The following is a 27169-nucleotide window of genomic DNA, read 5'->3' as shown; positions in this document are numbered from 1 at the left end:
GATACGATGCGCGCTAAAAATATGAAAATCACGTGATACGTTCAAACGTTAAATTAAGGTGGAGAATAAATAAATAAATAAGTATCTATCTTATATAGAAATATCTATGTATGTAATCAAAAAATAAATATAGATTACGTCTGGATATCAATCGATTGACTTTTTGATTCCAATATAATCTTAAAAATGATATCTATTAAATATTTTAAATAAATAAGTTAATACGTTTGACAGTTTTGAACTTGAAATGTTCAAATCAAACAGTTATAATAGCTTATAAATTAATTTTTATATCACTGCTTAATAATATAACATAATAATAATAATTAATAGAAAATTCAGTTGAATTTTTTTAAGTAATGAAGACAAATACTTATCTAAAAAAGAAAAAGAATTATATCAAGAAAGATACTTAAGAATTTATAAACAGATAAATTATTTTGTTATTATTATAAAAAATATTTAATATTTATAAAGATTATGATAATATTAAACAATATAAATATATATACTTCTTATATCTTTTACCTAATTCAAAGATTTTGTTAATAAAGTAGAAAATATTATTTTTTTGTTAATAGAAGTTATATTATATTTATATATTGTGAGTACATTCTGTAATTTATTATTCTGTAATTTGCTGTATGGAAAAAATGTAATTTTTGATACAAAGCTATGATGATGTAAATAAAGTAAATAATAATATGTGATTTTGTGTAATATATCATTTGAATTAATATCAAATGTTTTTGCGATGATTTAAATTATATTTTAATAAATATGTTGCATGAATCACATTATTGTTCATTCTCCTTTACAAAAGACTAGTTTTATACAGATTTATTTCTTCACAAATGTTGAACATAAATTCTCAGTTTGCTATTTATATGATTTCTTTTCAATTACATACATGTTGTACAATTCCACCTTCTAGGCACCCATGATTGCTATGAACATTGTAAAACTTTCTCAAATGAGTTAAATTTCATAATTAATTAATATTACGTCTAGGCAATTAATGTATTATTATGAGACGTCCTGTAAGAGATAACCTATTTTTATTGATAAAGGTTAAAAAACTTCAATTTTTTCATATTGAACATTTTTAACAAAGAAATTTAAAAGAACTAATATTGAGTATTAAAATATTAAATGTAAATATGCAAAGAAACAAAAAATATTGTTTATGGACTTTCAATTTAGTAATATTTAATGTAGTTTATTAATTAAATGTATAAAGACTAAGTGATACTGAGTCATATAGCATTTAGTATATTTTAGCCTTCATGATAAACTGTTATTTGTAATAGTCTAATTTTTAAAAATGCTTACTTTCTACATCTTTATATTGTTTTCCTTAATTTTCTTACATTCTACATATTTATATGTTGTATGATATATACTTTATTAATACATTTATAATGGCATTTAGGTCTCTTATAATATACAAAAATATTTTTGCATAGTATAGTAGCAATTTAAATAAAGCATTAAAAAAATTGATTAACATTCATTTGCTCGTTAATTCATATGAATGGCAATAATGATTTGAATGATACTACATTCCCTACTTACATTTTGCAATTTAGTGTGTAATGATTTGTATTCAATTACTTTATATTTTTATTTATATTAGGATTATTATTATATCTTTTCATTTTAAGTTACTGTTTAAATGTTTAACATTTGAGGCTGAAAAATTGGCAGCTTGTTTCAATATTTGTAACTGACATTATTATTGTACAAGTTAAATATGTATTAAGGAAACAGGCTGATTTCAACATTATTTTCTAATAGTAAATATATGTTCATTTTTCCAATTGTATTTCATACAAAACTTTACATGTTTGTGGGTTATTAAAATCCTACAATTGTTTATACATTCCATTTACCAGTCTCTTTGTAAACATAAAAATAGATTTATACATCTTATTTAATTGTATAATGTACATATCGTGTGTCTGTGTATGTTGCAATGCACATTATTGTAGTGCAAAAGGTATTTACTATATCACTTCTTGTTTAGTTACTATATCAAATCGCAAAATACAACATTTTGTGTCTGCAAATAATCAAATCTATGTATATGTATAATGATTATATTTTGATTGATTTACATGTAAAGGCAGAATTTTTTGTATTTGCAATGATAAAATATATGTATGTATTCATAAAATTTTTTTCAAATCCATATATATCATGTTGAGTTTTCCTATACAGATTGCACATTTTTTTCTGTAAACGTGCACTAAAGTTTATGTTTTTGCTTGATCTTATGTTATCTTACCTTAAATCTTAAGCAATGAGGACTAAGAAATTCATTTATAATACAATTCCACTTGGTTTTCGGACGATTTGAAAACATATGATGTACAGTAGATAAAAAGTATACTACAAATAAATCGAATTCCTTAAAATTATATACATATGATGTGTACAGCTTAAAATAGGTGTCGTAGTGAACAATCTGTAAAAATTGGAGATGTAAAATAAAATAATTGGTCCGTGTTTTTGTTTTAAAAGAGGATGAATATATGAAATTTGCATATTTGCATTTTTGTGTTAAAAGACTTCCAACTGAATTAAAATTTCAAGATACAAAAGAGTTACATGACAATTAAGTTTTGATCTTTATAAGACATTTTATCCTTGTAAGATCTGTTTCTTATTTACAATATAATTAAATTACTTATTTGTTAGAATTTATGAATGGAAATATAGAATGGAGTATATGTACAATAATGTGATTCCTATTAAACCGAATACTTAGGACCACATTTTTTTATTGGTGTTAATCTGAGGCCTTTAGCCAACATTTGAGCTTCAAGGTCACGATCTTCATCTTGATACCTAAAAGAAAAGTATGTTTCCATTAACTAAATACAGTAGTCAGGATTGAAATATGCAATGATAACGTCTTTATTTCGTGCAAATGGAACATACTATTAATTAATATAAAGCAATCAAATATGTTAAAATATTTTTGTATGTCAATGGATTTATTATGCGTTGTCAAATATTTCTTTAAAAATTTATGGAATGAAATTAACGGAAATTTTTTATGAAAATATATAATATACTTCCATTCTTATACAAAAATCTATTTAATTAATAATTATTGCTTAAAAACTTTGCCTATAAGGTCTTTTAACAGTGACATGTGTTTAGGAAATAATTACCATAAACACATATAGTAACATATTTTATTTTTTTCAAAGTATCCATCAAAGAATACTTTAAAATCTAACAACAATTACATTTCTATAATTTTAACAATGCTATATTTTTAACCCTGTACATGATCAAATATAATTTTAAATACAATTAAAATATTTTCATTCTCTCAACAGCACTACAATACAGTCAAATATACGAATACATCACTTTATTACGATGCAAGAAAATACTTATAGTAAAAAAAACAAAAAAAATGTGTATATGAACAACATGCGTAACTGAATTACAATAAAAATTTAAAAATTGTAAAAGAAGAATGTAAAAAATAATTCTCCTAATCTGCTCTTCTGCATGCAATGTAAAATTACAAGTGAATGGAAAAAACTGTATACTGTGGTCACTAGTTAATATAGTAGTCTTTGTAAAATAAATATATAATACTTTATAGAAAAAAATGATATAACAAAATGCACTGAGCTATAATGTGAACGATTTATAGCTTTTATATGTAATTGTACATACGATTATATATAAAATTAATGAAATAGGAATGCTGTAAAGGAGCTTAAGAATTTTTTAATATTTGTAATATATAAATGAAAATAGAGAAATTTAAATATCATTTATGTAATTAAGAAAATTTAAAAAAGTATGAAGAGTTGAAAAGCGTTAGCGGTTCATTGTAAAAGTTAATGAATAATTCTATTAAGTTAGTCAAAAACATATACATGATTAAAATGATTACTAAAGTGAGCACAGAAGATGTATCGCTCAAATCAGGAGAAAAGAAATTAGATACGTGCGAAAAACAGGCAACGGTATGTGTAGGAAAGGAAGTTAATGTTTGGCATGTAGATTTACACCACCTTTGTCGCTCCTCTTCTAAAAGAGCAATGAGCGAGTCCCGCTTTGCAACTATTTCCAACATTTCTGTTAAAATCTCTCCTTCTTTTTTCACATCAGCACTGGTCTTTTTATCATCTGTAAAATGTTAATATATCCCATTCCTCCTAATATTCTTTTATAAATGTATTATAAAATATAACTTATATTACTATTATATCATTAAACTACTAACAAATATTGAAACATTGTAAGAAAATACTAACTTATATTATTATTATATCATTAAACCATTAACAAGCATTGAAACATTGTAAGAAAATACTAACCATCGTCAGCTAAGCGTTCACGTAATTCCTGTTGCAATCTTTCATGACGATCTTCAAGTTGAACTTCTTGAGCTCGTACCAAAAGCTCCTTTTCGTATCTGCGTAATTCCGTGCGTTCTTTCATAAGATCGAACCACTCTCTGAGTAAATCCGCTTCTTCCCGATCAGAGCATTCTAAATATTATAAGTACTTTTTATTTTAAGCGTCTACAATGAAATTTTTTGTAGTGATAGATTCTTACCGCCTTCTCCACGAAGAGCTTTTTCAACGCTAACACCTCTGCTTTCCAATTCTCTTTGTTTAACTTCTGTTTCTTCTAGCTTTCTCTGTATCTCTTGAGCCATACGCAACCTTTGGAATATTTATAAGAGAATTATAAATGATTGAATTACTATAAGAGTATAAAATAGCTTTGTTACATACCTCTTTAATTGTGCTTGTCTAGCTATTCGTTTTGTAGTTTTTGTTTTGCGTGAAATGCTATTGCAAGAACCTTCTGTTACTGTAGCCTTGTGCATGCATGATGCTGACACAGCTGTTGTTTTTGTATCATCATCTGATAAACTATCATCTGTTAAACAAACAATAGATATAAAATATAAGAAATAAGGTTTTCTTATGTTCACATATTTGTGGTACTCAATGTCTTATTCATACCTGAAACTTGTGTAGTAGGAATGGTGTAAGTAAGAGGTGGTGGTGGGATTGGCGGCGGGTTTTCATTTAGGAAATTTCTTGTGAGCATACCCTCGCACACACTTTTTGGTCTAGTGTTAGTCTTTGGCGATAAGACTTTATCAAGCTGAAAAAAGATATACTATAACATTGGTTCCCTGTTATTGCTTTGATAAATATAAAAAGAATTAGTTTAATCCTGATAATTAATGTAAACAATTTTAATATTGGAAATAAAAATTACAATAAACTTCACTATTGGAATACATTGAACAAGCTTTCAAAATTTCATGATATGAAAATGCGGCTACAAAATACAAATATAGATATCTGCACATTACATAATTTAGCAACTTAATTTGAAAAATTAATCAATAAAGAAATAGTCTACTCTGTATATAGTAGGAATATAGTAGAGAATATAGTAACTATCAAATAAACTACCCAGCCACCTGTTTTTCAATAGTATTTTCTTAATACCTATATGTTAGATACAACTTGATTAAAGCACACTAAAAAAGAAAAACGAACATACTGAAATGGCAATTTATGTGTGTGATAAAAGTTACCATGCTTATTTATAGGGCAGATTATTACTACGAGGATACAACAACAGTACAATATAAAACGAATCCATGTAGCTTATGCCAATCAATATGTTACCCCTTTAAAGCAGACGAGAAAATGCGGCAAACGAAAATAAAATCATAGTACCTGCACGATATACAATAGCGAATACAAATAGTGGCATAAGAAAGCTAATACTGGAAAAATTAGTATCAATGACTTATGAGTTGCTTACATCTGACCCTTCCGAATACGATTTATATAACTGAAACATTTCAGAATCCAATTAGTTAAGAGATACTGGAGAATACGTACACACTATACAATAGAAGGAATGTAGAGAGACTAGCACGAAAAAAAATAGGATATACGTACTTTGCCTTTTGTTTTTGACGTCAGACGGAACATAGATAACTTGTCTTTTTGATTGGACGGCGAAGGAGAAGATTCTTTCTTGAAGAAGAAATCTGACACTGCTTGGATGATACTCTTTCTTCTTTCTGGATCTTTCGTCTTTTGCTTCTTATCTCTTTTTACAACGGCAACAGAATTATTTGACTTTGGAAAATCACCATGTAACAGTTCATCCATTGATTTTGCATTGGCAGCAGATAAGCCAGTAAAATTTATTGCCTCTGCTACAGCCTTCATATTGTCTGTACTCTTGCTTGTTTGCAATTTTAATCCAGTCTTGTTTGCTCCAGAACTGTAGAGTCTCATGCGAGGTTCGTGTATTTCTTCTTTAGTTTTTCTCTCTTCCATGGAAAGTTGTCTTCGTGCGACTTTCATTCTCAGCTCTTTAATTTTATCTTCTGGACTGAGACCTAGATCCTCGTCACTCTTTAATCTGGCTCTTTCCCTTGCATCTTGCCTTGCCTTCTCTGCTGTCCTCTTTGCTTCTTCGTGTTTCAATCTTGGAGGTGCGACCGGAGTTCTAAAGTTTTCTTTCTCATTACCTATTTTAGTTAATGTGGTATTTTCGGAGGATTGAATATCATTCTTATTAGTTTCTTCACTCGTAGTTTTTCCTATTTCTGATTTCCAAGGCAATTGCTGTGACTCATAAGATGTTCCACTTTCTACAGACTTTTTGGTTTCAGCAGAAGTAGTACGCGAGTGACTATTTTCAGGCGTTACTATAGATGTAGGCACGAATTTATTAATCGGTGAAACATTAGGAATGGGTGGTCTTATTGGCGATAAAGTTGGAGTTGAATTGAACGACGAAGCTCTAGCAGCTCTTCTTGCTTTTTTTTCTGCAGATTTTTGCTTATGAGCTTCCACTTTATCCATTAGTAAATCTTGTATTACATTCTTTTGCTTGGATCTTTCTCTGGTAATTTCTTCCAATTTCCTAGAGGTAGCTGGTGAATTAAAGCTGTTATTTATCGTCATTTCTTGATTCTTGATTTCTTCTGCTATCATCTCAGCGGCACGAGATTGCAGAGAGCTTTTGGAGTTCTTTCTCTTCGATTTTCTGACATCTATAGAGTCTTTGGCGTTGCTAAATTCTGCGATTCTAGATTGTAAACGTTTCACATATTCCAGATAGTCAGGATTGCTTGAATCAGCTGTTATTTTCGCTTCCTCTTGCTCAGGTTCCTTTTGAGTTTGACTCGGGACTATTGAAACTTGTGGATTCACGGGACTAGCAAGAATAGTGACTACTTCACTAGTAGTGGTATCTTCAGCTGGTTCAACGATAAGCAAACTATCTTCCTCCATTGATTGGAACAGTTCTTTGTTTATTGCTTCCGTGATAGATTGATCTTCTTGAGCAGAATTTGATTTTGTTTCTACGTTTGATTTAGCATTATTCTCGGATTTATTTATAGCACCGTTTAGCTTATTCATAACATCATCCATGGTAACCGGATTTATTTCTATCACGTTTCTGTCGTTATAAGCTTCTTCCTCTGAGCACGAATCATTCTCTACTTCTAATTTTGCGATAGGAGCGTCGGTAATTAATTTATCTCGCGAACTTGTAAGCGTTGGTGAGCTCTTAATGTTTACGAATTCTATATACCCTCTATTCTTGAGCATAACAGTATTAGAAGCATCTTGCAAACTATCATCAAGGAGTGATTCGTTATCTGTGTCCATAAAATCTATATTTTCGCCGTTAGCTAAAAGTTTCGAGGTATTATTAATAGGAACATCTATCTGTTTGTCAAGCTTCGAAAAATCCAAGTCCATATCTGTTAAATCTTCTTGTTTAGCTATCGTAATTGGAGTATGGCCTGCCTTCGAAGCATCCGATAATGTAGGTTTCCGCCTTGTGGTTATAAATTCTGGATTAATATTGAACTCAACATCTCGCAGATCATCTGAGACAATGACCTCACCATCACGAGCCCATTCTGAAAATTCTGTTTCCGTAAGGGCAGCAGTGGTGATGTCATTCTCTTCAGAATCATCATGTTTATTGGAAATTGCAGAAGTTATCGATGTAGGAGTACTGCAATTGCTAATGCTTTTTTTGCCATCATCCTGCAGTTCTAACTGTTCAATCTCATTCTTTACTATCTCTAGCTCCATTGAAGTTTTATTCATGGAAGATATTGGAGCAGGAACTGCAGTGTTCATCTTAGTATTCAACTCTTTGTCGCGTAAAAATGAACACTCTATGGAATCTGGTTCGAATGACTGGCCATCATCAAAGTCTTTACATTTGTTAGCTTCCTCGTCCAGCAACAGATCTCCATCTGTACTGTGAATTTGTAAACGCGGCGGAGACAAATTTACAGCAGGTGATTTATCCTGCGGTTCATCTTCCGCTTCACCATCGCCAGAAGATAAGGAATCACTGTCTATGTCTGAATCTCCAGTGCTGGCAGTCTCTTTCGTTTCTTCCTTGTTTTTGCTCCAATCGACTTGGGGTACTATGATAGAGGTCTCATGCAAGGGACTTCGCGGTCGGAAACCATTATTTTCATCTGTGGTCACAGTAAAATTGCTCTCTGTATTTTGAGAGTTTCGCGCATTTTCTAATATTTGTGAGCTCTTAACTGTATGCAATTGACTAGATACTACTTGTTCTTTTATAATTTCTTTGTTCTCTATGTTCTTGGATTCACCACAGACAATGTTAGGTGAAGTTTTTGATTTTAATATACTAGATTCCTTTACCAAATCTGGTAAGTGGGTTTTCGATATTTCAGGCAAAATTGTTGCTTTATAAATAGGAGTATCGTTGTTCAATAAGTTCTGTGAGGAACGATTGGCATTGTATGGTTTTATCGGAGATGAAGAGAATATAGCTGTAGGCGATATAGGAGAAAGTTGAGTATTATTCGATCGTAATTTGCTCGTTCCCTGTAAAAATGCTTGCATCGTTGGACTTGGTTCCGGAGCGGGATTTAAGAGCTTTTGGTGTTGAGAAATAGCGTCTGTGAAATTTCTTAACTGAGTATCTACATTCGAAGCTGATCCTGACTTCATGACAGAACTACCAAAGGCTGTACCACCGAGTAAATACTTCTTTTTTAGCTCCAAAGATAATTTAGATGCAATACCTTCGGTAGAATGAGTGCGGTTCAATAAATAATCTCCTTTGCGTGGATTTATTAATGGAGCTACATTCGTATTATTGAATCCTAATAAATTCAGCTTACTCTCTTTCTCAAGATGAGAAGGATTTATATTATGATCCGTTTTTAATTGCGACTTCGCGACTTCTAAGTCTTTATCTTGTTTGATATTCCCGTTAATTGATGAAATAACTTTGCTTTTCACTTGAACTTTCTTAGGCTCGACATAATTTCCCCTGGTTTTGCGGACATACGAATCGTTGATCGTAATTTCTGGAATCTCATGTTGTGTGGGAGTTGCGCCATCGTGTTCGAATTCAGAGTCCGTCGATATTTCTGTAGCTGAATTTTCTTCACTCTCTTCTGATGTACCTTCATTGGAAGCAACCTGTGAGATCACACATAGATTAATAGACGAATAGAAGTATTATGAGCGTTAAATGTTATCAAAAAGAAAAAAAGATTTGTTTAGTGTATTAGTGAAACAATTAGTGGCAAGGAACATGATGCATTTGGTCAAAAGAGTGTTTTGTAGTATTAATAATATTAAGCTTGTTAATTACTTTCATTACCAGAGTCCAATAAGAAATACTCTGGCGTCTTACAAATGTATATAAAAATATATGATGTTCCTAAGATATTAGTTACTAATACTCGCCCAATGTTTATTGTGAAACTGATCATGATAACCATATGAATTTGTCTAAAATGAGACAGTGAGATTTTTAATAAAGTATTGGCTGGTGGTAATTTCAAAATTAATACAAATTGGTAAGAGAGTTACATTGCCAGTTTTAGCATGAACACTAAATCAAACACAAACAATTAATCAACTTGAGTCACGGTTAATTTAAAATTAGTTCAATAGGTCACTCCATTCGTACATAAAGATGCTTTACCTTTTCTTCAACGGCTTTGGGTATTTTAATAAGATATACCATCAGCCAAGTATAAGTAATATCTTTTTTTCTTTACTTTATTAACATATCTCACACAATTTCCCTAAATGTAAATCATAAAATTGAAAAACATATTGAAAACATACAGTAATCGTGTTTGAAGATTTGTTCATTATATGCACTCATATATGTGGTTTAAATATTAATATATATGCTAAGACACTATACATTTATCTTTCTTTGTTCTATCATTTTTAGGAGGTATAGATTTCATAGATTCACGCTTGTCAGAGTTTATTAATGGAGGAGACTTTGTCTGTTGAGAATGTTTATGTTCATCGCTAGTATTTCCTAACGTACTTATTGTTTTACTTATTTCACTATTACGATTTGCTGTTTCAGACGAATGTTTCAATTTATTAGTCCCTATATTTATCGCATTATTATGTTCATTAGTATTAATATCTGATTCAACCAATCTCTCATTAATTGTAGTGGAACTTGATTTACAGGTAGAGTTATAGTTAGGCTCTTCTAAAGAAGGTGGAACATTAGACTTTTGTTTCGAAGTTCTCCTTCTTATTGGAACATCAGGAGTGAATTGTGCATTGGATATGTCAAGCCTTATTGAAGAACTGAGTTCATGATGTCCATGTTTTCTATCTGGCCTTTTTGGAACTTCATCTGTTAGATTTGGTAGAATTGTATTACTATTTGAATTCATATTCTTTACACGTTTTGGTGCTTCAATGTTTTGTTCAACAATCTTAACTTTAGTAACTTGCTCGTGTTCGACAGGTAAGGCTGTTAATTCAAAAGAAGATTTGGAACTTTTATATAACGTATCATTCCTATTAGTAATTTCTTTCCTCCTATTTAGAGTATTATCGCTTCTATGTACAATATCGTACTTATTATTGTTAATACTATTAAATTGCGTCGTCGATACTATCTGTTTTACATCAGGCTTCGTATTACTAGCAGAATGAGTTGCGTCATCTATTTTCTGTTCATGTAATTTGGTTCCTAAGATACCATAATTTAAATGTGGAATCGACATTGTTTGTTGTACATTTTCGGGTCCAAACTGCTTATTTGTCTCCTTTTCATAGAATTCGGTTACGTAAATATTGTTGAGTTGTGGAGTTATTTGTTCTGTACGAAGATCAGTTGTTACTTCTTTTCTTCTTTCATCCAATTTAGACAACACTAACGTGTTACTGTTGGTTTCTAATACTGCTTGTTCTGTATTTGTTTCCTGTATTTTGTGAGAACTAGTTGCTATACATTCATGTGATGTGCTCTTTAAAATATCACTTGTTAGTGGTGAGGTCAATATTTTTTCTTCTGCATTGATCGCATTATTAGAGGGATTAATTATTATATTTTCATATGATTTAGTATCTAAGATGTTATTGACTTGTTGTGGAGGCAAAGGTGTTTGTGCTGAATTGATTTCATTCGCAGGATGATCAATGATGATACTCTGCTTTTCTTTATGCACTTCAGTTTGTACAATATTATTTAAAGTCATATTTTTTCCATTAGGCAATTCACGTTCTTCCGTTACATTTACATTATTTGTTACGTTTGATTGTTCATTTGTGTCTTCTAAATGCAATTTCGCAGATAAACTATCCAAATGCAATTTAGATTCAATATCTTCAGTGTCAATCGAAGACATTTCCTCGTTTTGTCGCTCTATCTCCTCAAATTCCTTAACAATAACGTCAACATCAATTTCATTTAATTCGTCATTATTTATATTGCTATTATTTTTTGGACTTTCGGGTCTTCTATAGTTTAATTCTTCAGAAGATTCTTGCTTTGTTTTTTGGAAATATTTCATTATATCTTTTGTTTCAACTTTCGCAGATAGCTTCGGTTTAATATCTAATTCGACAACTTTAATATCAGGCGATTTTTCGTTTTGAATACGTGTATTTTGATCATTTATTTTTTGTTTTCTTACGTCCGTGAAGTATTTATTAATTTTTCTTCGGGCATTTTCAGTGGATAATGGCCGAAGTTCACCCACTGACATTTTATTCCTTGCTTTCCTTTGCCTTAAATCACGTTTTAATTTATCGAATGAACTATTTCCGTCAGGTTGAACCGCTTGATTGTTAGTTTTATTGGGCACTGTTAATTTAGCACTTTCAACAGATGTTTCTTCTAACGACTTTTCATTTGTCGGAGATGGTGAAGTAATAGTCACGATAGGAATTCGTTTAGGATTCTTTATAGATAATTTTAATTTATTATCTTTCGGAATATCGTCTGTCGATTTTACGTAGCTTTGTGTACCCTCTGAATCGCAAGTTTCTGTATCTTCTGCGGTCATTTTGTCCTGACTATCGGACATTAATAATTCATCATACAATGTTTCAGTTGATTTGTACATTTCATACGAGGAGGATGGCGACGAATCTCTACTACGGTTTGGAGAAGAAGTTATTAGATCCGGTAGTCCTTCCTTGAGGCTTACAACTTCTTCGGTGTTAGGCTGGATTGTATTACTGTAACTAGTCTGACTAAATGGAATAGCATCTGGAAGCATAATTCCTGCAAACACTGTTTGCAGTTTTATGTTTGATGTACTAATTGCTTCTGATGTTTCGGGTGTAATATCCAGGCCAGGCATTGCTTTATTACTTATTTCATTATGACTAGAAACTATTGTTTGGTTTAATTCGCTATTAATACTTCCTATCTTATCCAAATTTTCATTAACAAAAATTACTTCATTATTTAATTCATTACTATCAGTATCAGTAAGCTTAGAAATAACTTTATCACTTTCATTTGATGATTCACTTTGGACTGCTTGACCGTTATCTAAATTTAAAACACAACTTTCATCTACTAAACTTTCATATTCTGAAATACACTCATCCACATTATGTACATTGGAATTATTCTGTTCTATCGGATTAGAAACAATTACAGACGAATTTAAATTTACAGTATCATTTTCCCTATTATCTGATAATAAATTACAAGAGGAATCAGACAAATGAATTAAACTTCCAGATGCTTTGCTTTGAGATGTGTTCTCTTCACTATCAAACTTTACATCGTTTACTATTGGTTGATCTGTGTTCCCTATTAGCGTATTAATTGTCAGTGTCTTTTTATCAGGCGATTTTTCAATATCTTCTGTACTGATTATATCTTGATCAACTTCACTATTATTCACGTCTATCTCTTGGGGCGATATAAAATTATGAGTTTGCATAGGAAGTATAAGAGATTCTTGAGTTATATTATCTATAGAATCTTGAGAAATTTTCACCTCCGTTTCCGAACCGGTGTCCGTATCGGAACTACGGGTAGGATTCTTCAGCCAAAACTCCTGTCTTCTAAGCTCTCGGGCGCGTATGTCGTCTTCATCCTCCGTAGCTGTTGTACTTTCATCGTCTGAATAAAAATACAAATCAAGAAAGATAGTTGTTATTTTCATAGTAATAAAGAGCGGAAGCGATCTAACGAAGAATCAAAGCTGTACCTTCGTTCGTGTATTCATCGCTAGAATCTTCATATTCGTTGCTTCCAGTATCGGACTGTCCCATTGCAGCATGCGGATGAGAGTATCGTAGTGTCCAATTTTTGGCAAGTTCAAGAGTTCCTTCGGTTGTTAAGGGCTGATCTATTGCTTCTTCGTATACTTCGTTATCGTCATCCGAATCGCTGGTGAAACATTAATAAACCGTTTGAAAATCTGTTATCTGTTATGTTTTTTAATTATACTTATCCGTAAAATATCTCACCTCATGTCTGAAATGTCATCACTAGAACCCATTTCTGCAGTGGAAGCACCGAAATTTCTATCCGTCCATTCGTCTTCATCCATCTGACTTTGGGGTTCTTCGGCGTCTGATATTCCTGCTAAGTTTTCAAATTCTATTCTCTCAGGTGTTTGTCCGCGATCAAGTAAATCAAGACCAACAACGCCTTCTAAAGGTATCTTTGCCTAAAAACAATATACGTTATTTACATTCTTAGTTTAAAAACAGAATCTTATACGATAAAGTTAAAATTGAAATCATACCTTCTCTGGTGTCTTTAGATGTACTGGTGTGGCAGGTATGTTTTCCTTGTTCAACACTGCAACTCTCTTCTTATCTGCGCGAGCTTTTAATGCTCCTAAGAAACCGAAATGTTGTGTACAGTAGAATCGTCCTCCACTCTTGTCCCGATCAAACGTATGGTTTCCTATCATTGAACAGTTATTATTGGTAAAGAATTCTCTCCCCATTGATTTCCAAAAGAGATTCAGAATAAAAATCGAACCTATTCTCAAAGAGGTAGAACAATATTCGCAACGGAAACAGCCTCGATGGAAAAACTTCCCTTCGGCACTAAGTCTCTCCATTAAATAAACTCTCTTATTGCAAAAATGACACATCTCCGAACCTCCTTGCGCGGGTAACGCTATTGTGGGCTTGGCATTCTGCAAGAAAAGTACGAGGAAACAAAGTAGTAATTATTAACTTCAAATGTTTAGTACAAAAGAATCTTAGTCAGCGCTTTTCAATCGAATTACAATGTTTTTAACAATGCATAATTGCATATTAGGTGTTACAATTAGGCAATACACGTATCAACATAAATTCCATTAGGATCACAAATATTTTAATTCGGTTAGATTAGTTAATTAACTTAGGAAGAAAAATCTCAAATGTAAAATGATGTTTTAGTGTTATGCACTACACATATAAATCATATAAAAATATATTCCGTATATCCTGTAAGAAACAATAAATTTACAGATGCATATGACGGGTACATATGACGATTCTATTCTCTTGACAGCAATTATATGAAAAATACAAAGTACAATAGACGTCACAAAGACTCCGGATATCCTGCTGACTATATCCTCCAGTACTGAGATTTTGGAATATCGTATTTACCGATTTGTACACCTTGGGCTCCGCGTCTTGACTTTTATTCGAAAACTGTTCGGCCATAGCCGAAACTTTATTGTACCCGAGGACATTACCCTCTTTGATCTTCCTGTCAATATTCTTCAGGGTATTGTCAATATCAGCGTACTTACTATCTGTTTCCTTTTGATCCCGTCCCTTCTTCTCCATCTTGATTTGTCGAGCTAAAAACTGAATGAAGCATATACACATCTGAAAAACATTGATTATCGAGTACTGTTTAATCACTCGCATGCCAACCTGTTCTCGACTCCACTTCGGCACTCGTTCTACTTTTTCGTGTCGGACAGTACGGCCCATTTTATTCTCCTCGATTTTCTTCTCGATTTCCTTCACGTTCCAATCGGTCTTCTCGATTTTACCTTTATACATATATGACATTATAAGAAATTTTAATTATAGTATAGAAAAGGAAAATATTTCATATATAATGAAATAGTACAATAATAAGAAAAATATAAGATAACACAAACCAATGGCACGTAGAAGATCTCTGGGCTTCTTTTCAGCTGGAGCAGATCCCTTTAATTTGTCCTCGATGCTCTTTATTCGGCCAGAGAACTCCTCGTCTATGCTGTTTCTATGATGACCAGCGTGAATCTTGGGTTCTCTATCCTAAAAAACAGAATGTCATGAAATAAATTTCAAAATATGCGAACGATGAAGTAGACGACCACGGAATAAGACTCGTGAAAGAACCCTCTTTAATCACAATACAAGTATAAAAAGAAAACTTAAAAAAAAAAAAAAAATTTGAAACTAAAAAATTTATTAATATACATATGTATGTGAGAAATAAATTAGCGTGTCATAATGTATTTCTTTTGCACTGTGTAATGTTAGTGTTACAGTTCCTTAAAGATATATAAGCACTCGCAACCGATGTTATAAACGTCCCTTCTGTTTGAAAATAGTTAGTAGTGCAATTTAGAGCCTTTACATCCTCCAATATTATCGATGCATAAATATCATGCACACCATTTAGAATCGTGTATTGCTATTATATAGTTAGTTTATGCACGTTTGTAGCTATAATTTTTCGTTTTTGCAACGAAAAGTTATCGAATAATTAGTATGTAAACGTTCTCCTTTAAACGTTATTTGCATACGTTTGCACATGTTAAATGTTTATTATTATCAATGCCATTATTGAAGAAATATATAAAAATAATATTTTTTTAGGACTTGTTTAATCGTTTGTTAAAATCCAAAAAAAGAAGTGATAAAAAAAAATATAAAACAATATGCACTCCCAAAATCATTCACTTTCCAGCTTACTGGATATAATATTTTCTGCTCTAGATATTTCACTCTATCCTTGAAATCCGGCGCAGTTTGACGGTATAAGAATATCGAATAATCTTCGAACGGCTCGTCTTTCTCGCGTTTTGCGTTCGCTTGCAGCATCTGCATACTTTTGTAGAATTGCTGCGTCGCCATGTTTCGCAAATATTGTCGCCTTCTCATACGTTCGGCGCGATTTTTCTCTATATCTGCGAGTCTCTTCTGCCTTTCCTCCTTTACATCCACCGTAAAATCGTACAGTGACATTAATTTAACATATCCATATAGTTACAATGATTGTTTTCTTTATAATCAGCTTAATTATCGTTTGTGAATTATTCACACAATTTGCACAGCTTATGTTACGTGGTTTTCATCTATTAAGTTCGCAACGATCACAATGGTTGAATGCGATACAAAAGAGGATAAAAGAGATCGAGGGTTCTTTAACTCGAGTTTAGCGTCGCTAACATTATTTGTTCATTAAGAGAGAGAGAGAGAGAGAGAGAGAGAAAAAAAAAACGAAGATACAGGAATGTCAATGGTTGTTTCTATTTCTTGAGATCTAGATTATTTTATTATTCTCTAATTCTACGGGGCACTAGCCGTGACTATTAGGAAATAATTTTATATAATCTATTTGTTCTAAACAAACGTTTAGTAAAATAGGACAAATACAAAAGCTGACGTAGCAAATATATTATATAATATATAACATAAATATAAATATCATAGAAAACATAACCGAGAGTTTTTGTAATGTCCCACTGATACTTTGGTTGTTTATACGAAGCGATTAGAATGTAACGACTTCCTTCCGCACCATGGTAATGGTAACTCCAATAATTAAGAGGATTAACAACGATATGATTATCCCACGATACATAAGTGCTTGAATCTGCTGCCACCGTGACTATAGGATATAAGCATTGTAAGTTTTGTGGGTATGAATGTTAGTGTTCGATTTGTAACCCCTTATGGAATATGTTTATGGAATAAATATGACTTGAACGAAATTAAAGAAACCATTCCATAAAGCGTTAAGTATATGATCCAATCCTTTGCGATTAATTTTTTTTTTTAATGTTTCTTTCAAATATAATATTTAAATATTGTCGGAATTCTCAAGTTACGAATGCAAAGGATCGATTTAGATATTAAAATAAAAAAAAAAGAATGCTTCTTTCAACCTTGGATGATCTGCTAACTAGAAGCTTTCAAAAACATACGATTAAAAATTTAAATAAAGAAAAACAATCTATACTTTTTAAAGATGTTACATGTCGACAGATGATACTATACGATTTGGTAAAATAGAAAAGAAAACTTACCACTGTCGCGCCCATCTTCTCCGTGCTTCGTCTCTTTCGAGAACGTCGACTAATCGTGTCTCCCTTCTTATCCGCGGGGTTTAAATTTTCGTTATGTCGCGATCGTGAGTGTCTCGTTCTTGTCGCACTATCTTGTCTGACGATACGGTCAATTAACTGAACTTTTTGGTCAGGTGTTAATTGGCTCAATTGTTTACTATGTGCAGGCCTTTCTTCGTTTTCAGGTTCCTTTATAAAAGACGATCAAATGCAATCGTTATACAATTATACGAAAAGAAAGTCAACAGATTCGCTACTGTGACGAAGATTAGACTAATTTATGGAAAACGATTTATGGCTTATGGTAATTTTTCGTTAACTTTACTATTATCCGAACGACAACACTCGTGATCCCTATTGAAATGACTTGGTGGTACGAATATTTTCTTCAATGATGATGCAACTATATTCTTTTGAAGTTTATTTCTTATCCAGCTTATCGTAAATCTGTCATCCACTTCTGTAACGTTTTCACTTAACGATATTTTGTTATTATTGTGGTCTAATGATTCGACGGCGGTTTTTTGTGAAAATGTCGTAGGATTGGGATATGACAATGACTTTGCTCTTCGATCGTAAACGATGAATGACTGACTATGATTTCTATGGGACGTAGGATTGGATTTTCGTGGACGAGGATGGATCTTGCTTGTTAAAAGGTGTTGTGACGATTGTAAACATGCGGTCCGTGATATCGGACATGATACTGAATACTATAAAATACGGAAACCAGTTAAAAATCTTCTGACTTCGTTCTACGTCGTACGAATTTACTTACTAATTTTGGATGTTTAATGTACGGGATTTCACCGCGGAAAACTTCGTATATCTGTGTGAGATAAGAAAACATGGCGAGTTTATCGGGGACGTCGCATTGAGCCATTTCCTCTCCTGTCATTATCTAGAAAAATTCAATCAAATTAGAACATCGAGTTGTTTCTCCTTTTATTTTTTTACATCAGTAAGTTAAATCGAAATACAGCTTACTGGAGGTATGCTCAGTTCTTTTTCTAAGATATCAAAGGCCAACTGATTGTTTGTAACCGCATCATCCGGATTCAAATTATGGAAGTCTATTAGATTCGGTCGATATCTGTGAATTATCGCACAAATAGCCAGACCATTCTTAAACGAGGCACCCATATCTTTTATTTGGACCGAGTCGTACAGGGCAACTTGTTTTTGCAACCAGCGAAGCAACGTGTCTGGATGCACTTGTGAATCTCCACGTAAATCTATATATCACGATCGATAACATTAATAATAAGCTTTATAATATTTTGATGCAACTACAATCACAGTATATTCGCAATTCTACCTCGGCGACGTCGTTTCTTAGGAATATCGATGTCGGACTGTACAGGAGGCTGCTTGATGCTGTCAGGGTCGTCTGTGTCGACTAAACCTCGCACTTGTATTGGCGTTACAGAGGATACGTTCAAATTGGGGTATCTTAAAACGAATGAAAATTTGTTACGAGTAAAGAAATAACAAATAAAACTATATTAGGCAGATAAATTTATTTTATAGCAATAATAATACAGATATCATACCTGGTATGAGGGTCCAGCGTATATGCAGCGTAATCCCTGTTTAAATTTTCAGGCGTGGTCTGCCCGAGTAGCCTGTAGATAGATTCACGTTCTGCAATTACTTCTAACGGCGATACATTTGCACCCCAGCTTTTGATTGCCCAACAAGCATCCAAGGAGCTTAAAAATCCTCTCGCACAGCCGGATCCCGTTGGCCAGAACGGCTATAATAATTATACCATATAAATAATAAATATTTATATAAATAATATAATATAAACATAATATAAATAATAATAAACAAGCACAGCAGTATCGTACGACAGCTGATAAGATTAATCGAAAAATGCCACTTTGATAAATCATTAGAATTAAAATGTAGGATAATAGAGACGTCAGGTGATATACCTCGAGCAGACTATCGCCGACGAGGATCATAAGTAGTCTATGACCCCGACGTTCCAAAATCCGGCTAGCATTCTCCGCCGCATACATAGACGTGAAATCGAACATAGCTACGTCTGGCTGACCGTAATGGTTCACTGCAAATTCCATACCAATCATTTGGTATTCCGTAGAGAATTCAGCAGCTTCGCGGGCGTAAAGCATCAATGCTTCGCGATCCACGTTTTCCTTCGCCAGCAGCTTCGCTGTATCTGGATAGTCCTGAAATATATTCCAATTAATTAACATCACGCTTATAATTAGCCAGAATCGTTATACAGCTATAATAGTATGTAGTATAGACGAACGTAGAATTATTTTTATACAATGACGTACCTGAAGAATTACTCCCTTATCTATAAGGCTGTGCTTTTTGGCAGTCATAACGAAGTAGTGAGTATCATCTTTATAATATACAATATTCTCTAGATCTATACCAGTCTCTTGGTACAGTTCTTTGAAAAATTTCTGGTTGAAGATGAAGGCCACTCCGCTGATTTCTTCCACCCGTGCTTCCGCTTCAGTTCGTTTGTTTATAAAATTGGCCGTTATCGCTATAGCCAATTTACCCCGAAATTCTTTGCGCTTGAAACCCTCCAACGTATTCCTCTTGCCATCGGCGCCGATTAGCACGTCGAACTCGTATTGACAGACTGGATGATCAGCGGGGGTGGTTTTCGCTCTCCAACCTATCTCTGAAAGAATTACAAAGCAAGCGATTACAAACTTACGTTAATTAAACTATAGGAATATTTTATGACAAACGGTTACACAAAAGATTCATAAAATTTCTTGCAGCGCAGCAACAAAGCTCCGATACTTTGTCGATGAATTTAGAAAATGTTTCTTCCCCAATGAGATTTCAAGCAGACAATAATTTCTTCTTTCCTATTGTATTTATTTCGAACTTTCCATTACACGTGCTCTGTTTTGCATACTTTTTACCTCAGAATTTACCTCAGTTGTTGTCAAAAAAAAAAAAAAAAAAAAAAAGAAAAAAGAAACCGGTAAGATAAATAGAAGCCTGAACATTTTACAGGTCAATAAACTTCCACGTGTCGAAAGGGTCGATTATTGGATGAAAAGGGGTCGATTGAGCGTTAGAAAGACTAGATTACTTACTGCCCTCTTCCTGATTCTCCGGTGGCGGTATCAAAGAATCGAAGCTGACACTTTCGTGGAACTCGACACCGAGGATCAAAGCGACTTTCAGCAAGATACATTGAAGTTGGCGGATACTGATGTGATCTATAGATCCAGCGCAGAATTTCCCAAAGAATTTCTTTGCTCCTAGGCCACGAAGATCTTGAATAACAAAGGGCCAAAGGTGAAGGACGTTGTTTCTGGACATCCGATCTCTTTTTTCCACAACGACAACCTTGGCACCTAACAGCTGGGCTTCTATCGCCGAACGAAGTCCACACGGACCTCCTCCGATGATCAAAACCTGAACAATTAAACATCCCTCGTTATTCCAATTTGTTGAAAGTAAAACATCGAGCAGAATATCGAAAGACATTGCAAAGTTTTTCTTCCTCTCTTCAAACGCAGATTATCGTAATTATTTTTTTCTTTAAATGGTTGAAATTTCTTCTTTTTAATGGCTTAAAAATTATTCCGGTGTTTTAATTTCTGAATTGAGATTCTGAGAACCCGAATCTAGTCGTGTATTTCAATTATATTACAAGTATATCGTTCCTTTTGTTTCATAGTTAAATTAAATCATTAGCTTTATCCTCTCTCATGATACGTTTCTGTCGCTTGGAAAGCTATAACAGATCTCTTACGATAGCAAATTTAAAAGAGTGTTTTACGGCTTGGTAGAAACATCTGTCTAAATCGACTTAAAGTTACACAATTTTTTAAAAATCTTTGCCTCTTCTCGTGTATCAAAGTACTTTAAACGAAGTTCATTACCGAGCAACGCTTATCGATAGCGTTTCGTAGCACGAACGCGCGTAGTAATTTGAAAAGCATCGACAAGTTGAATTATTAGAAAATTATTATTTAAATTGATCCAATAAACGTACAAACATACTTGGATCGTTCGATCACGCCTTTGTCATCTCAAGTTACCTCGATAGATATCATTTCAGGCGAATGAAGTTTCTTCGAGAAACAATTGTCACGCCATAATATTAAAAACAGCAAGGTACAATGATGAAATTAAGGAGAGAAACGAAAGGGATCGACGAAATCGCCTAAAATATGCTCGGTATACTTACTCTTGTATTCGGGCATGCTTTGCCACGATTGTAACATTTGTGATTGGCCCTCTGATCAAATTTTTTCCATAGAGCTTGCGCCTTCCACGATCGCAACTTGAGTCTCAATTTTGGATAAAATTGATTGATCGTATTTGGTCTGATCTTGAGTAATTCGCAGAGATGCCGAAAATGTCCAAGGATGGATTTTAATGTAGTGGCATTACAAAACAAATCGAACTCTTCGTTGGCTTTCGCCACCTCTGTCGAGTTCATTGTTTGCTTTCGACCCTGCTGATGCTCCATTACCTGCAACAAATTGACACTTGCTATAAATCTTTTTATACGACCAGCGTAAGCAAAAGCGTCATAAACACTGCAACTACTAATACAAGTTGCTTCGTGTATCAGGTAAATTAACCTTCTCGTATCTACGGATAAGATAATTCTGGCGGCGCAATATCGTCCATAAATTCGGGAAAAAATCGATCCGTAAGGTATCATCTCTTTGGCTAAATCGAAGAGACACGTATCTAGCTTTTGTTGAATATTACATAAAATTATACATTTCAAAAAATATATTTCTTTTAAACGTCGGATAAAAATCAGCCTGAAAGGAATCTTTGAATAAATCTGAGGACACATCCGAGATTACAACGCAACTTGATAACTTTAAAATTCATTTTTCGAAATGTGTTTTCTTTTTTTTATGAACGTTGTAATAAGAATTACCTTTGGATAAGTTTTATTAGTAAGGTATATTGGACTACAAAGGTATCTACAAATTTCTGTCGCTTTCTCTGCTCAGATCTATCGTTTAATTTCGATAGACATCACAGAGACGACGTTGTGTTCGTCAAAATTTCGTTCAGAGTCTCAACGACGCGGTGAAACTTCCAAAGATGAGTCTTTCCTATTGAAACATTTACTAGCTTGTCCAAACAGTTTCTTTCGTTTTATGAGGAAATAATATGCAACGTTTTTCGTAAAATATATTGAAATACAAAGGTATCTGCAAATTTCTGTCGCTTTCTTCGCTCGGATCTATCGTTTAATTTCGATAGACATCACAGAGACGACGTTGTGTTCGTCAAAATTTCATTCAGAGTCTCAACGACGCGGTGAAACTTCCAAAGATGAGTCTTTGCCATTGAAACATTTATTAGATCGTCCGAAAGGTTTCTTTCGTTTCACGAGGAAATAATAAACGCACAACGTTTTTCGTTTTATATTACTTTGTCGAATTACGTACGATCCATTTTCTTCCGTTGAGATGAACAGCGCGACATTTCACAGACTTGGTTTCGCGTTTGTACGAAGGTGCACCGTTGGAAAAACGCGTTTGCGAAAGAAAGACACTTTCCGGACAAGCTAATATATACTTCTGTTTACACAGTTCTTGTCAATATTTAATATTTCTCTGTTACAGTTAAAACTAACGATTATCTCCGCGTTAACTTTTGTGGCGATTCTATTGGGTTGGCAACTAAGTGATTGCGGATTTTCTCAATACCACCTAATGGGAAAACCCGCAATCACTTAGTTGCCAACCCAATATTCGAACGAGGCAAATTTTAGCGATAGAAATTCCACCTGACTAACGAAACAATAATAAATTACCAACATTTAGGATCTTGTACGACGCTACCGCGAGCAGAGAACTCGTAACACGGCCACGTACCGTTTCAAACTATTCGTCCCGACATTATTTCCACGACTTTAAAGGAACACAGGCTAATCTAACCAGAAAAACTGCATCCTTCGATGACTAAGCGAAATTGATACAAAGTTAATACGCAATAATTTCAATCGAATAATTGCACACCACCAGCTACTCGCTTCCGATCGAGATTTATCGCCGATCGCTGGCGGTGGAAAGGAAAAGGAGCACGTAGAAATTCATCGAATTCGCGATATAAATTGCCTAGCACGATGCTTCGTAATTAAATTCGTACAACGATAATTTACAGATTGCCCTGGATGGTAAAACGGAACGAATGCTGATTAACGATAAACAACGTGGATATTAAATAAATTTGCGAAACGAGCGTACATGAAATAACGATACATAAAATTTCACGCGCAACGTTAATCTGGCACAGAGAACGTTTCTTACGATCGGTATAATTCACCTAAATACCAGTGCATCTATCGATCGTATTTCTTCCGTTCGATAGCTCATTGCGGTTTCTTCTTCTACGTCTCGCGATCCTTTTCCGTTCCTTTTTCCCCTGACACAACACGAATTTATCCTGGAATTTTTCACCGCGGACGCGTTTTATTTTCGTATCGAATATTTTTGTCTCTCGAGCGTGGAGAAACGAAACGTCGTGTCGTTTAAATGGAACAATTGCTATATGCCGATTTCTTTCGTCCTGTGTTTAGACGTTCGATGAGAGGACTAAACACGCTCGACTTGTCGCGTTTCCACAAATTTTTGAATCTTTTTAGCTATCAGAGATATGAGACGAGTTTTAATAAAATCGTAGGAAATTGTTCGATTTCACAGAGACGAATCGAATAGAATATCTCGATTACTTGTAAACTCCTTTTCACAGAGATTTCAATATCTTTCCATATCTTCTCCAAGAATAATTTTCAATATTTCTTTTTTTTTTCTCGGAATAATTTACGATATTTTGTTTCTTCAATTCTTGAAGGCTAACCTGAGCGAAATTTTACTTTATTCGAATTTTCTTCGAACGTTACCATTTCCAATAACATTATCGAGCTGTTATTTACCTGTTAATCACTGTAACCATGGGAAATAATAAATTTTCTATTTTCAGCCGACGTCGAATACCGATAAAATATTAAATCGCCTTATTTATCTTCTTTATTGATTATTGCAATTTCATCGACAATAGCGCAATTTCCTTTGACAACAACGTTCAAAGATTAACGACATCGTATTAAATCTCTACACACCATCGTCGATTCAATCGCGCATCTCGATACACGTTCACACGATATTTATGAAGCGTACGCTCGGAATTTTAATTTATCCTACTTTTTATCGAATTTACAATAACGTGCTATTTGCATTTCGCGTTCGAGTTGATAAGTTTCGCAAAAATACGCGCACCTGTTTTAATCGAAAATGTCAGATATCGGTGGAAATATCGGCGCGGTGTATGTCGTACGGATGACACGGTGCTTTGAATTGATTCAACATAAAAACGATTACGTAACACGATTTTCTCGTACGTAAGGACGTAAATTGTAGATCTTGTTACATTTAGCGGTTTATCAGGAAGAGGATGGTTATTTCTAGGCTCGTTTCTAGGTACTCGCCGATAGGCTTAGCCTATGCGAGATAATAGAAAATCGATAGGAGCAGGTTTGCAGTTGCACGAAAGTAGCGTCACGTGCTTTGCGAACGAACGTTATGGAATTACGAATGATTTTTGACGTATCGATCATCGAATAATCCAATTGACGTAAAAGCTGAGTTATGTGTGCTCCTTCGATACGGCTATCACGTATACTTGAAGTAAAACACGACGCATATCTTTGCCAAGAAAACCTTATCGCATCTTTAGCCGTACAAATTACTTGTTTGTCGATATAGTAATCGTTTATTGAATTAATCAGAAGATACGTAAATATTAATTTAACAAGTACTATATTCGCCATTCAAGGAATTTCGCTGTTAAATAACGAAGATGAAAGATGGAAACTAACCAACCATTTATTTACTAATTTCAGTGTTATTATTAAATAAAGAAGATACAGCAAGCTATTCAATTTCTGCTATTTGATGTACATTTATATTCCACGCCTTTTATTCGAGGAATTTTATTGGTAATTCGGAATGGAAGAAAATGAAGCGGATAATATCATCGAATCACAGGTGACCGGAAGAGTTTATGATTTGAATTTTAGGCCGTGCGATTTCAATTTGCATCGTGTATCATGTCGTACCATTGTCGCATGGAACTTGGAACACACGATGTAAGCCAGGTACGCCTTAACCTTTTTTCCTACCTTTTCCAATCAAATAGTTCTAACCACATCCACGCAAAAGGGTACCGGATATAAAGACAATTTTACGATCATCCTTTTGCAAGGACAATAGGCAATATTTCTATGTAAATATCCGTACTCTGAAATTAAGGGACGTACTATAAATTTCTTAAATCATTTACAAACCTAACGATACCAAACTTATCAGGAATAGAACAACGCAGAAGCGTTTCACGGAAGAAAACTCCGCTTCTAATGGTAAACATCATCGAGGTTGGTAATCGAAAGAAAGAGAGAGAGAAAGAGAGACGAAAAGACGAGAAGAGAGTAGGCAGATCTAGGCGAGGTGGTCGCCCCGGACCATCCTCGAGCCACTCGAAATGTCACGAGGTGCTGGCCGACATGCCTTCTGCGTGCCTTTCGACTCGACCATACAGATCATCGGTGCTCGTCTTCCGATAAGTGCGAGCTAAATACAGCGGGATGCCGAGAATCGTGGCGATGCGCTGGCGCCCGTATCAGCCACGGACTATGGCTAAAGTGAAAGAGGTGGTGAACGAGGAACAGGAGGAGAGATATTCGGTCACGCTCCGGTATTGATTTACGAATCAATTTAGAAACGACTTCCGCGATACGAGTCCCATAATTCATGCGGATTAGTCGGCTACGCCGTACAGTTTCCAATGCACTGCTGAAGGCGCTGCAAATGGCCCACTAGCGCCAATGTTCCTCTAACTAAGCTGTTTGATGTTGTGACTAAAAACCGAGCAATAAAGCAATTAGAAGCGTCGCATTTGCATACTGTTTCATGTATCGCGTCATAGCGCGTTGTCTTTACGACGATCGTGTTCAACAATCCGCAAGGAAGAATTGAACGGTTTAAAAGTATAAACGACATCGTTCGAGTTAGGTATAGTATCGATCATTGACACGGAAGCTTGGGACGAAAGGAGGTTCTACCGTTCTTCCATGTTTTTATCGATTGTCCTATGTTGTATATTTGAAGTTGGGTATTTGTTCGAATGTATTGAATGGGATTAAAGCCATCCCTCATCTACCGTCTAATTGACAAACGCCCCGCTATTGTTGTTGACGCTAAAGCTACCACAGCGGTCTACAACTTTATAACCCTGTCAAAACCTTGTTTAGGGATTATGGTTTCAGATGGGCTAATGATATCAGGAATGCACAAAGTAACACGAGGGAATTCTTTTTGTGATAAATTAACAAATATACAAATATTCTATCAGACGTATATATTAATATTGTTGCTGGCGCTAAGCTACCGCAGCGGTCGAAATGGTTGGGTCTACAACTTTATAATCCTGTCAATCCTTGTTTAGGGATTATGGTTTCAGATGGGCTAATGATATCAGGAATGCACAAAGTGGCACGA

At 34.0% G+C, this 27169-nt stretch overlaps 1 protein-coding gene across 8 annotated transcripts in view; it reads right to left on the bottom strand.

Moving 5' to 3' along the window:
- Positions 1 to 825: 825 nt before the first annotated feature.
- LOC122569298 (F-actin-monooxygenase Mical) overlaps positions 826 to 27169 on the bottom strand; it is a 100877-nt gene continuing 74533 nt past the window's right edge. For 3 of the 8 annotated variants that reach the window (XM_043730136.1, XM_043730132.1, XM_043730133.1), the window contains exons 2-27: positions 21829 to 22116; positions 20726 to 21050; positions 19940 to 20298; positions 19568 to 19825; positions 19181 to 19383; positions 18946 to 19079; positions 18615 to 18862; positions 18406 to 18528; positions 17589 to 17816; positions 16252 to 16491; positions 15447 to 15588; positions 15214 to 15335; positions 14941 to 15165; positions 14318 to 14477; positions 14076 to 14239; positions 13795 to 13997; positions 13533 to 13714; positions 13320 to 13444; positions 5968 to 9513; positions 5828 to 5857; positions 5008 to 5152; positions 4774 to 4921; positions 4592 to 4701; positions 4350 to 4523; positions 4044 to 4158; positions 826 to 2850 (exon numbers count right to left, since the gene is read on the bottom strand). In XM_043730136.1, the coding sequence (XP_043586071.1) occupies positions 2754 to 2850; positions 4044 to 4158; positions 4350 to 4523; positions 4592 to 4701; positions 4774 to 4921; positions 5008 to 5152; positions 5828 to 5857; positions 5968 to 9513; positions 13320 to 13444; positions 13533 to 13714; positions 13795 to 13997; positions 14076 to 14239; positions 14318 to 14477; positions 14941 to 15165; positions 15214 to 15335; positions 15447 to 15588; positions 16252 to 16491; positions 17589 to 17816; positions 18406 to 18528; positions 18615 to 18862; positions 18946 to 19079; positions 19181 to 19383; positions 19568 to 19825; positions 19940 to 20298; positions 20726 to 21050; positions 21829 to 22113 (8091 nt within the window). In that variant the 5' untranslated portion in view covers positions 22114 to 22116 and the 3' untranslated portion in view covers positions 826 to 2753. Of the gene's footprint in view, positions 2851 to 2910; positions 4159 to 4349; positions 4524 to 4591; positions 4702 to 4773; positions 4922 to 5007; positions 5153 to 5739; positions 5858 to 5967; positions 9514 to 13319; positions 13445 to 13532; positions 13715 to 13794; positions 13998 to 14075; positions 14240 to 14317; positions 14478 to 14940; positions 15166 to 15213; positions 15336 to 15446; positions 15589 to 16251; positions 16492 to 17588; positions 17817 to 18405; positions 18529 to 18614; positions 18863 to 18945; positions 19080 to 19180; positions 19384 to 19567; positions 19826 to 19939; positions 20299 to 20725; positions 21051 to 21828; positions 22117 to 27169 lie in introns of those variants that run through there. The other 5 variants (XM_043730134.1, XM_043730137.1, XM_043730135.1 and 2 more) reach the window with 5 other exon arrangements.

The sequence above is a fragment of the Bombus pyrosoma genome, linkage group LG7, assembly GCF_014825855.1.
Source record: "Bombus pyrosoma isolate SC7728 linkage group LG7, ASM1482585v1, whole genome shotgun sequence".
NCBI classification, from domain to species: domain Eukaryota; kingdom Metazoa; phylum Arthropoda; class Insecta; order Hymenoptera; family Apidae; genus Bombus; species Bombus pyrosoma.
The sequence above is the reverse complement of the archived record's forward strand: the minus strand, read 5'-3'. Positions and strand labels throughout refer to the sequence as shown.